This window comes from Nuphar pumila, chromosome 11 (assembly GCF_984573655.1).
Source record: "Nuphar pumila chromosome 11, dmNupPumi1.hap1.1, whole genome shotgun sequence".
Classification (NCBI taxonomy): domain Eukaryota; kingdom Viridiplantae; phylum Streptophyta; class Magnoliopsida; order Nymphaeales; family Nymphaeaceae; genus Nuphar; species Nuphar pumila.
The window spans coordinates 8666102-8678806 of NC_143259.1; the positions used below are offsets into that span (position 1 = coordinate 8666102).

General features: G+C 35.6%; 1 protein-coding gene across 2 annotated transcripts in view; it reads right to left on the reverse strand.

Moving 5' to 3' along the window:
* Positions 1 to 378: 378 nt before the first annotated feature.
* Positions 379 to 12705, reverse strand: part of LOC149821854 (uncharacterized) — a 59531-nt gene continuing 47204 nt past the window's right edge. Inside the window, exons 6-8 of one of the 2 annotated variants that reach the window (XM_089980660.1) lie at positions 6260 to 6359; positions 3178 to 3382; positions 379 to 3079 (exon numbers count right to left, since the gene is read on the reverse strand). In XM_089980660.1, coding sequence (XP_089836786.1) covers positions 1308 to 3079; positions 3178 to 3382; positions 6260 to 6359 — 2077 coding nt within the window. In that variant the 3' untranslated portion in view covers positions 379 to 1307. Of the gene's footprint in view, positions 3086 to 3177; positions 3383 to 6259; positions 6360 to 12705 lie in introns of both variants that reach the window. The other variant, XM_089980659.1, reaches the window with a different exon arrangement.

Below are 12705 nucleotides of genomic sequence, written 5' to 3' on the forward strand. Positions count from 1 at the left end.
AGGACGCTGACTATACGTTACTCTGCCAATTGTTTTCTAATCTCCGTTTTTTCAATTGTTTCCTAATCTCCACTTTCCAAGGATGACAACTTGCCAGTCTTGATCTCCACTATTTCGGACAGGAGACAATATACATGAACATGAGAGAACATGAATACATCATTTCCCATACTCAGAAAGGTTTTGAATGATTTGCAGGTTAAACCAGGAAGAACCTACAAGGGATTTGAGAAAACACAAAGCACACCAGATCTTAAGAAAGCAAGCATCATTCACAATGACAATGTTATAGATGTAATGCAACTCATACTCCCTCAGGTACGAGTACATTTGCGATCTTATACAAGTCATGAGATATTTCAACAGAAAAAGACAATATTTCAATAGAAAAAACATTCATTTCTCATTCAAAGGTCACATGTTTGATTTACAAAATACAAGTGGGTATGAGTTAGCATGGATAACCCAAAACCATCAAGAAAAGGAAAGAGTGTCATGATGATCATTCAGGTGGTCAGCGCATTTTTAAGATATTGAACGTCTAGTAAACTGCTTCTAGGTTAGAGAACTAATTGAAAATGGCTACTTATTTGAAATCATCTTTGCACTGGAAGTGAACATTTGATACGACTTCCAACCTTCCCAGGTTGCTGTTGCTAGCTGTTATTGGCTCAACTGGACCAAATGGTGTGTCGATTCCCAAACTCTCATGTATTAAAAATCTTGTCCAAGGTCAAGATTCACTAGGGGAACCAACATCTACACAAAAGTGAATTTTTGGAATGAAGATGGGAAATGCCTGTCCCAAACAAATCAAGGGAGCTATATCAGCTGTTGCATAATGTTTCTCCAACACTCGATATCTAAAGCTTCCTTTCACTATGGTACCAGTTTCCACAGAACATACATTACCATGGTCACATGCTAAAAGGAGACTTCACCAAGCAATGGAAACATGTTGAATGCCCTTGTGCAAAATTTATGCTGCTAACAGAAGCCATGACACATCACTGATAATCTGTTCCAAAGGATCCCCAAAATAAGCTCCCTGAATACTAAAGCAGCAGAGAGCCTTCACAGATATACAAAAATCAGAAACTACTTTCATAAAGCTCATCTCATAGAACATCCTTTTCTCTGATTAACATAAGGCCTATTATCAGCATATCTCATGGCTTTAGTTCTCGGAGAAAACAATCTCAAAATCCTTATAAATCCAAGGAAGCAACATGTGCCAATCTCCAGCAGTATTTGCATTACTCATTGCCTATTTCAAGAACAATACAGATGCCCCAGAAAGAATCCATTTACAACCAGTCATGAAACTTCTGGTTTCTACCATTCTCAATGGGATTTCTCTTTGCAGGGAGATCATCAAAAAGTTGGCATGCCAAACCCAGGACTACCTCTTTATGTGCTGGGCTTGTTGCTTTTGCGTTCTTTGAAACAGAGAGAGAATTCTCACCCTCAGCAAAAGTACTAGAACCTGCTACCATCGAACGCAGGAAATAGGACTCTGATGGTACACTTTTATCTTTGATAGATCTGAAAGAAGAGTTAAAATGCAGCCCCCTTGAAGAGTCACAAATGTTCTCATCGGGTGTCTGAACATGTTGTACAGCTTGCTGAGGAAAGAGATTAAGAGATTTTTTATTATCATTTAAAGACACCAAAGATTTTCCAGCTATGCTCTCTTCCCAACTGTTATCCTGGAAGACATTAATGGCATCATGCCCAGGGTTTACAGTAGCTTTCCCCACTGCTAATTTTTTACTTGCCAGTGATCCTGACAGAGACATCATTCCATCTGACACATCATGAATATTAGGAGACTTTTTTGTGGGAGACACTGAATCCAAGACATTTTCATTTGTAGTCCCCGATACAAAAGAAGAGGAATTTAATGAAGCATTTAAATCAACTTGTGCATGTGGGACAGACGATTCACACTGAGAAATGTTTTCTGGTTTACTGGGCTCTTCATCCACATTCATCAAGCTGACCATTTGAAGATCACCATTTTCGACTCCCTTCCTGTGAAATACTTCCACACACTCACCATCTTCAATTGAGCTTACTGCAATGCTGAACAGTCTCAAATCATTTTTTACAGGGTCATCTGCTAAATCTTTAATAGTTCTATCTTTGTTTGGAGATGATTCAAAACCTTCTTTTTGTAGGGTACTAAGATCAGTATTGACTATGTTCACTGAAGCAAGATGATGATCTTCTATGTTAGCAATCTCATGAACAGATGCTTCTGATGTACACAACACTGGAGCATGCAATGAGCCCGATGAGCTATCAAAAGATTCTACTAGCATGACTGATGATTTGTTTCTTGTCTCACCAAGTAAGTCAAGATGTGCAGATTTTGGAGTATTCAAGTTGGCTATTTCCTGATAACATTCATGTTTTCTCACCAACCCAAAACAATTGCAGCTCCCTTGGATCCCGTATTTAACTATGTCATCATGTATCTCAGCACTAGATTTCATCATTTCTGTGCTACTCTCCAAATTTCTGCTTCCCTGGTCCCTCATGCCATCTGCACAATCCAGTACTTTAGAACATGGAATGCTGCCATCTGTGGCCATAATTGCTTGACCAGGATCATGAAGAAGAGGAACAATGTTAGCAAGTTTGTCTGCAGGGACAGATCCAGATGCAACACATCCTGAATAGACTGGACTAGAATTAGAGTGATCACATTCATCTGATGAAAACTTTGTAACTGTTATCTCCATATCAATGGCACAATTCCCTTCAGAGTTGTCCAGTGGTTCATTCTGTATTCTGCAGCCTTCAAGTTTAGCATTGACATGTGAAATAATATCTGTGGCTATGGGTGCAGCACATGTCTGAGGAACATTCCCTAAAACATCTGTTGGAACTCTTGCAGCTTCCAGCAATGTGCCATTGGCAGATGGCTCTTCAAGTTGCAGATACTCAAGAACAGATTCTACCCTCATATCATTTTTAACATTGCGATTGTCAGCAGCTCGATGCCTGGGTTCAAGCACAGGAAATACCTCAGAAGGATCCACTTCTTCATGCCCCTCCTTTGACGTCTTGCCCCCTGCTCCTGCCCATCAAACCAGATAGAGTATAAAACAATAGCAGTCCTTTTAAAATTGAATGGAATTGGCCATAACATACAAGAAAAGGAAAAGTCACCTGTTTCTTTTTTTTCAAAAGATTGTGAATTATGCAAGCGCTTTTCTAGCAATGTTGTTCCAGGAAATACCATCAAGTTAATATTATGGAATAGCTCCTTATCAGAATCATCTATGTGCTTGAATCCAAATGCCGAGGTCCAAGTGTCAATTAAATCAGGAATAGCTAATATCACCAGCCTTTCTACGTTGATGGACATTAACATCTGTTACATTATACAGATAAACATGAGATAGAAAACAAAATGAAGAAAAGAAAGAAAAAAATGAAATTCCAAGAAAGAAGCATTGTAAATCAATTTCTATGCAACAATCCTTTTTGTTTCCTTTTTAAGTTGGCATGCAAGATATGTTGCTAAACCACTTTCTGTAAACAAGCCCCAACAATAGTCCTTTCCTTCACAAGCAAACAACAGATATGGGATCCGAACATCACTAAGAAATCAAACAGCAATACTAGATCAGTAGTTACTGTAAATTTCAATGAAAATATTTGAAGCATCTTCACATGGAAGTTCTGTTCAGTTGAGATGGGTCATCAACCTAGTGGTACAGCTCAGCGTGGACCTACAGATGACCTGGACCATCCAAACCTCTGACTCTGGACTCATGCATAAGTCCCTTGAGTCCCCAGTCAGGTACCAAGACAACAAATACTGCTTATAAATATGAAACCAGAACTTCAATTTTCAAGCTCTAGCTTCATGTTTTTTACAAGAAAAAGTTAAAAGTTTTTAAGATTCAGGGTTCAACACAGGAAATAATAAGTGAAAACCTGTCTGCAAGGAGAGCTCATCAGTCTGTTCTTGAGCATAGAAATAACTAACTCAACTGGCATTTCCATAAGGTTTATCAGTTCAAAAAACCTCAAAGAGCAATCCCATTTACATGGCCTATCCAGTTGGGTTGCTTTCTGAATCATCCAACACAGGCTTTTGCCAAGTAGTCTAGCAGAAAATCCCTTTATATTTTTATGGTGGTTTATGCCATTTCCTCCCTTTACATATTGTTATGCATGTAACTAGATATTCTGTCTGTTTTTTTAACTGTTCAGCCCTGGAAAAATTTAACAGCCTCTTGGATGAGCTCCTAGGTAGGCAAAAACTGCTTCCTATGCAATTATTTCAAGCATGTAATCATTTCAGCCAGTATTCATTGTCTGACCATGTCACTGGGATGGATGTGGATATTGGGTACAGCACGTACATGAAGGGTACAACACAAATTTGTAAAAAAAAATGGCTAGGGTGTTTTTCTCGTAAATCTTGCAATAATTTCAAGACACCAGAGATATTTGAGGCTATGACCTCTATCAGAGAACCCACCCAGTACCAGTAACCCATGTTGATACGGTATGACATGGGTACAAGGGCCTATTATAAGTACATATATTACATATTTATCAAACAATTCATCATTACCACGACTATGGGACACAAAACAATGGTCAGTTTTGAAACCAATCATTTTAAACGTTTCCAATCTGAAGCAATTTCCAAGAACTTCCGGTTCTCCTGAATGTTGCTGAACTTTTACGATTTTTTATTTAAACTGTTTTTCAAATAGAGCAATTCAAATTGATTCATGCCAATTTGTTTTTTTTTTCTTTTGGAAATCCAATTCGATTCAGAAACCAATTCTGACAACATTGGGCTTCACTAGTCCTGTCATGCAATAATTTCCATTCACAGGCCTAAATAAACCTATCTTGTTTTACCCTTGTCCATCTGAACATGACAAATTACCACACAACACTAGAATCAGATAGCACACAAAAAGCTTTATTGCACTAAATTACATCAAAGGGAAAAAGTGTGAAGAGCCTCATTGATCAATTGTCACATTCTTGACTGTCACTAACACCTTTCCAGAAATATTTTTTTTTTAAACGGGATTTGTTTGTGATACCAAACGTACACACAAGATCAAAGAACCTGATTGGTGAACAAACTTTTTCTCAAACAAATATTCTGAATATTAAAAAATACAAAGACAGAAACAGAAGATGCATCATCAACTTTATAACTATGTCACATGGGTGCGGGGATTCGGCACTTCCAAAAAACCCGGGTGCAGGGGTGCGGCAGGGGCAAAAATGTAATATATATATATATATATATATATATATATATATATATATATATATATATATATATATATATATATATATATATATATATATAAAGGGGGGTCCGGGGGTTCCCCCGGCACGGGTCCCGCTGCGCGGTCAGGGGCTTATAGGGGGGCAGCATCCCCCCCCCTTTTTTTTTTTAAATTCCGCAGCCCATTTCATAGGGCAATTTTTTTTTTAAAAAAAAAAACCAAAAAAATGGACCATCCGCAGCCCATTTCATAGGGCAAAATAAAAAAAAATGGACCAACATGACCCTTGGTGCAGTCAACGCACCCAGGGTCGGGTTGACCGCACTCGCGTCGACGCGGGTGCGGCACCCTGCTAGCCGAGTCCCTGTGACATAGCTTTATAATCATAGAGGCTTGAGCATTTGCAGCAGCATCTAAGCAAAAGAGGCATAACTAGGAAATACTAACAATGATGAAGATTGATGTTTAATATTCTTTTCTTCAACAATGGCACACCACTGCTGTTTTAGAACTTTGAATATGATTAATGATTCTTCTATTAATTAGTTAATAACATAATAGGTTTTACTATTCCTAAACTTTGTCTTGATTATGACAATGACTAATGTTCACCTGCTTAAGATACATGATTACATGGAATATTAATATCAAATATTTGAACAGCTGACTTAACCACACAAAAATAACTACAAACCAAAGCTATAAACAAAAGTTACAAGACTTGTATCCTACCATAATTATATAATTGTTTTCTTCACTTCCGTACCTTTCCATTATTCAGTATTTATTTAACATGTTACCTACTACTGATCCTTTAGCCTATCAACTTTAACCACAATGACCTTATGCAACCAGCCAGCACAGTAAGACACAGAGATTTAGATTTAAGAGAAAAAAAGAAAAGAAACTTGTCGGTGCATGTCATGTTCAAAGTAAGAAATTTCAATCCCTCCATGTAAGGCCTACTGGATGTGCATTACCTTCTCAATAGCATTCATAAGCCGGCGACACATGCCCTGGCGACGATATTCGCTGCAAGTTGCAATAAGAGGCAACTCCGCGACTACAACTCCATGTACCCTGCACAACCACCAATTAATAATCATGTGTTCTACACCTTAAAGAGAAGAGTAGGTGCACAAATGACACCATAAATCTCTTCAGACAAAGTGACTTAAATACAATAACCAAGAACCAACTATGACCTTTTCCAATGAATGTCATCATAATACATGCAGCATTTGATGTCTACAAAGGACTGGGAGAAAAGAAATATAGTTCCACACCCATTTCACAGCATAAACACCTTGCTCCTGCTCTTGGCTAATATGATCTATTCACATAGCTATGTGTGCAGGTACAGGTATGAAATAGGTGCGAACAAAATTTCTAATGAGTATGTGGGTAACGATATATATGTGTGTGTGTGTGTGTGTGTGTGTGTGTGTGTGTGTGTGTTTGTGTACACAAGCACGTAATGCAATGTACAATAATGCTATGTTTTGCAAAATGCCTTAGAAATGAAGTTAAAGACTGCCCATTGTGAATTTAAGTCTAAAGTATTATATAGTTTACTAACAAATAATGATCCACAGATACATACTTAACATGAAACACTTATGATGATGAGGGTAGGCTACACATTAATTGGATCTTGAGATTGAGTTAAGTTTGAAACCCAGTTGATGGGTATCCAGTATCAGTACAGGTATGACACCGGCACAGGGTCTTGGTGGAAGCACCCATGATACATAAAATATGAGTAATATGCAGCATCTAGTATCCTCCTCAACAAGGATCATTTCCAAACCCTTCCTCCAGGCTTCCTTCCTGATTTATGAGCTGGACATCTTGAAACAGTCAAGAGAAGTTAGTTTGAACTTAAAAAACCATGGACAGTTTATGAAGCCTAGAAACCTTCAAAATGACCACGTGATCGTAAACCCTTATGTCAACCATCATGCGTTCCAGATGTTGAGTACTTGGAAACCATGAATCAAGGATATGATCAATTGTTAACCTAGTGTAAAACACTAATTTAATATTTGTTTAAACATATCTAGGCAATACTCGAAACAGTAAGAACTTCTCCGCACCCAGTGTGAAAAACTTCATAACTGTAGTAGCACTTTTCATTAGGTGATAATAGAAACCCACCAAAAACAAAGAAAATCATTAACATGGTTCAATTTTGTTAGGTGTTACAAATTAAACTCAATTTCTGTTTTTCTTTTGTGGTGTTCAATATTCTCAGGTTACCAACCTCCAGGAGGATAGTCTACCTTTACTGTTAAAATATAGTGTATATATTTGTATACCTAACTGATATACATATATTTATACAATATGCATATATCAGAGGTATTTTGGTCATTTAATGGCATGTAATATAGTACAGTCCAATAGAGACTGTAGAGTCTTTTTTGTTTTTTTATTTTTCTGTTTTTTTTTTGTATGTCAGTCAACATCGTTCGACTGCCCCCAACGGTCATAAATATGACCGTTGGACCCTCTCATTGTTAGAGTCCCACTACTCTACGTAAAATAAGCTTTTCTAAGCTTATTGGCTGTTATATAAAAACCAGTTTTTTATGTGGAATTTGTGTCATTGTGCTCTTGTAAAATTTGTGTTTTTATATATCTCTTTTATGAGATTGATATCGGTCCATTAGAAACCATATTGTATTTATGCACTTGTGTAACCCTTTGTTGGCATTGTGATTGTGCACATCTTGTTTCATTACATGATATCAAAGCCTAGGACTCTTGAAGTATTGAAAGTTATCGTGGGATTGCTCTTTGTGGTGGTGTTCTTCAATCTTTAGTCTTCAAACACAAACCTTCTTTATTATGGGAGAAAGAGATTCCGCCCGTCATCTCCTACAAGCTCAACGAAAGCAACTATTTGATGTGGGCTACCGCAATGGAAAATCACATCAAAGGTAAAAAGCTTTGTGGGTTTGTTAGTGGAACCACTAATGAACCTCAACTTAAATTAATAAGAAAAGAAGAAGATCAAGTCAAAACTCTATTCGAAAAAGAAAAAAAGAAAGCTTTGCAAGAATACCAAAACAAGTTGGAGGATTGGGAAGCTAGCAATGCTCAAATACTCTCATAGTTCATGAATGCTATGGAATTCAAGATCGCCAATAACATCATCAAATTTAAAAAGACGTGATGCATGGATCTTTATAAAGAACACATTCATTCAAAAAAAATATGACTATGTTATATTATCTTCAAGACAAGGTGCGTAATACCAAACAAGGAGATAAAAGTATAAGAGACTTTTGTGATATCTTGTCTCCTATTTGAGATGAACTAGCTATGTTAGAACCAAAATGAGAAGGTTTGGCTATTAAGATGAGAAAATTACAAGTTGAAAGAGAAAACCTTTTCTCTTTTCTATATGTTCTCCAACCAGAATTTAAGCAAGTTAGGTCCTCCTTGCTTCATAGGACTTTGGCTCCTTCTATAGTGAGACTTTTGCTCAAATTTATCACGAAGAAACAAGACTTGAAATGCACAAGTCTAATGACAATGTTCTTGCCGTATCAAGACCCAAAATTTTTGTAAAAACTTATAAACCACCTCACTTTAAAAGAAAATTCAATAAAAAAAGACTTAACGAGGGAGGATACAAAGGTAAAATTACTTGTCATCGTTGTAAAGAACCGGAGCATATAAGACTGGATTATCCCAAGCTATAAAAAATGGTTGTCACAAGTGAAGAACCTCAAGAATCAAAGCAAGAGAAAAACTTCAATGATTTAACAATTGCTCAAATAGTGAAGGTCGTCTCACAAATTCTAAAAGTCACTCCTTCTACATCTAGTGTTGCCATCTCCTCTTCTTCTCCTTCGAGCAAGTCTTCTTGGATTTTGGATTCAAGAGCCTCATTTCACATGACTCATAACGAGGCTCTTTTATTCGATTGCACTAATTCATATTTTTCATGTGTGTCAATCGTTGATGGTACTTCTTTAAAAGTTAAAAGTATAAGAAACCTTAACAATATTTCAAAAAAAAAAATTTGTTTCAAATGTGAGGGTTATCCAAAATTAGATTTAAACCCTTTTTCGGTATCTCAAATTTTTGATTATAGGTGTAAAGTATTCTTCTCATCTAAGGCTTGTTGGGTGCAGGATCTCCAGTCAGAGAAGCTGATTGGGCAAAGCCATAGAAGATGAGATCTTTACTATATAAATTCTTTAAGTTTACCTAAAAACTCATTTTGTAATCATATCAAAGAAATTAATTAAGATCTTTGGCATAAAAAAATAGGACACCCAAGTATATCCAAATTATCACATTTTCCATTTTTGGAAAAATTTTGTAAGGATAAGGAATTTCTATGTGAAGATTGTATACTTGGAAAAATGCAAATGCTGCATTTTGGATCTAGAACTTCTTTCACTAATGAAATCTTTGAATTAATGCATTAGGATGTATAGGGTCCCATTCCCGTTATGTTAAAATGTGGTTATTCATATTATGTTACATTCATAGATGATTTTAGTAGACATAGTTGGATCTACTTCCTTAAACTCAAATAAGAAGTTTTTTCGTGTTTTAAAATTTTTTATAATCTTATTAAAAATTGATTTAAAACAAATATTAAAATCTTTCACTCGGACTCAGGGTGAGAATTTCTTGCAAATGAATTTCAATCCTATCTAAAAACTCATGGTATTTTATGCCAAAGATCTTGTCCTAGGACCCCCAACAAAATGGTATTTTTCAAAGAAAGCATCGTCATATTATTGAAACTACCAGGACCCTACTCATTTCAAAAGAAATTTCAAAAAAAAAATTGCGTAGAAGCCGCTCTCACCAAGGTATATCTAATAAATAAAATGTCTTCTCAAACTTTGAAAAACAAATCTCCAATTGAAAAACTCTTTAAAATCTCTCCTACTTTGAACATAAGCTTCCTAATAGGTTTGTCTCCCATGAATCCTTCTCTCAAAATTAAAGGTCATCCCTTCTACCAATTAATTCATGAACCAACTAACTATAAAGAAGCTAAAAGCATAAAAGAATTGACAGAAGCTATGAAAATAGATTTAGATGCATTACACAAAGCCCATACTGGGGAAGTCCAACATCTTCCTAAGGGAAAGAAGACAATAGGATGTAGATGGGTATTTAAAGTCAAAATAAAGAATGACGGGTCCCTAGAAAGATATAAAGCAAGATTACTTGCAAAATGATATTTCTAAGAATATACAATAAATTATGAGAAAATATTTGCTCCAGTAGCTCACATGACCATAGCTAGGGCTTTAGTTACAGTAGCATCCATTAAAAAATGACCTATATATAAGTTAGATATTAAAAATGCTTTATTAAATGAAAATTTATTAAGAAGTTTATGTGGATCCTCCCCTTAGTCTGACTATTGAAAATGGAATGGTTCTTCGTCTTCAAAAAGTTTATATGGGCTTAAACAAGCTCATAAAATATGGTATGATCGATTTAGTGAAACTGTGTTGAATCTTGGATTTAAATCCTGTTATACTGACATTGCTTTTTTTTGTAAGATCTACAGGTACCTCCCTCCTTTATCACTCTGTTTTTGTAACTTGATGATATGATCATCACTGGAAATGATCAGAAGGAAATTGAAGAAATTAAGATTATGTTTAAAAAATCTTTTGATATGATTGACCCAGGTTTTTTGAGATATTTTTTAGGAATTAAAGTAGCATACTCGCCAAGAGGGTAGATTTTGTCTCAAATAAAGTTTGCAGCTGATATTATTGCACATTCAAGATACTCCTAAAGTGATAGATGCTAAAATGCGAGTTGAAGACAAAGTTTTATTAGATGATCAAACTCCTTAAGGCAACTCATCAGATTATTAATGTACTTATATATTACTAGGCCAAACATTGTGCAAGAATTACATACTGCAAGTCAATTTCAACATGCGCTTACATTAGCTCACATGAGTGGTGTTAAGAATAGTTCGATACATCAAAAAAACTATATCTAAAGGGATATTCTTATCTTCATCATCTTTAAATCTTATTGCTTATACTAATTCTGACTAGAGAGAAGAATCCAATAACCGTCACTTAAGTACAGGTTTTTATGTGCTTGTAGGTGATTCCTTTATTTCTTAGAGATGCAAAAAACAACAGAAAGTGTCTTTATCTTTTACGGAAGCTGAATATAGGGCGATGACAACAACTGAGTTCGTGTGGATAAAATCATTACTTTCAGATATGAGTATTGAACCATCAAAATTATGTTGTGATAACAAAAGTGCCATATATATAGCCAACAATCACACATTTCATGAACGCACAAAACATATTTAGATGGATTGCCAATATGTTCGAGAAGAATAGTTGAAGGGGACGATTACTTTACTATATGTTCAGTCCAAGTTTCAGATTGTAGACTTCTTCACCAAAGCACTTTTTCTACCAAGAATTTTGTATCTTCTTGGCAAACTTTCAGTGATCTCACAAAGGGGAGTGTTAAAATATAGTATATATATTTGTATACCTAACTGATATAAATATATTTATACAATATACATATATCAAGGGTACTTTGTGTTAAAATGTAAAACTGTACATATATGTATATATAATAATATTATATTATTATATATATATAAATACATTTTTCATTTCTTTCATTTCTGTAAGTTTTTTCCTTTATTTTTATTTTTTGTCTTTATGTCATCTAGTTCAGTTTGAACTAGAATGACTGTTGCTAGTCAAGTCCTGTCCAGACTTGACTAGCAATAGAGCTGTTGGACTGACACAGTCCAACAGCTCTTAATAGAGCTGTTGGACTGTGCCCAACAGCTCTATTGAGTCCTCTTTCAGCTGTGTATATAAAGGGGTGTAGCCCCTCTTGTATTTTACTCCAATGCTTCTTAAGCAATTGGTTTTTCATATCAATAAAGAATACATTTTTATTTTTATTTTGTTTCCAGTTATACCCTTTTTAAGGGTTATGCTTTAGTGTCATTCTTGACACTTGCTCTTGTTAATCTAAGCTCGTGTTTCGAAGATCCCCATTTCATTTCATGGTATTAGAGCCGCAGAAGTACTAAATCTTGAGGAAAAGCTGCCTCGGTTTCCGTGCCCGTTTGTAAAAGTGTTCGCCACTTGAAGAGAAGTGTTTTATCACTTCATTGGAGAGGATTTCACATCTTGTTGTATTGTTTTTTTTCTTTCTTTTTCATTTTCCTTCTTGTTTCTCTTCTATCCCTATTCTTTCTCTCATTGTAATCGATGGATGACAATGATAAAGTCACCATCATGCCTATGAAACTAAGTGATACGAACTATGTAACATGGGCTTCAATCATGAAGCACCATATATGGGGAAAAGGCTTATGGGGGATTGTGGATGGTTCCGATTCGGAACCTAAGCTATCTCTTACTAAAAAGAAGGGAGATAA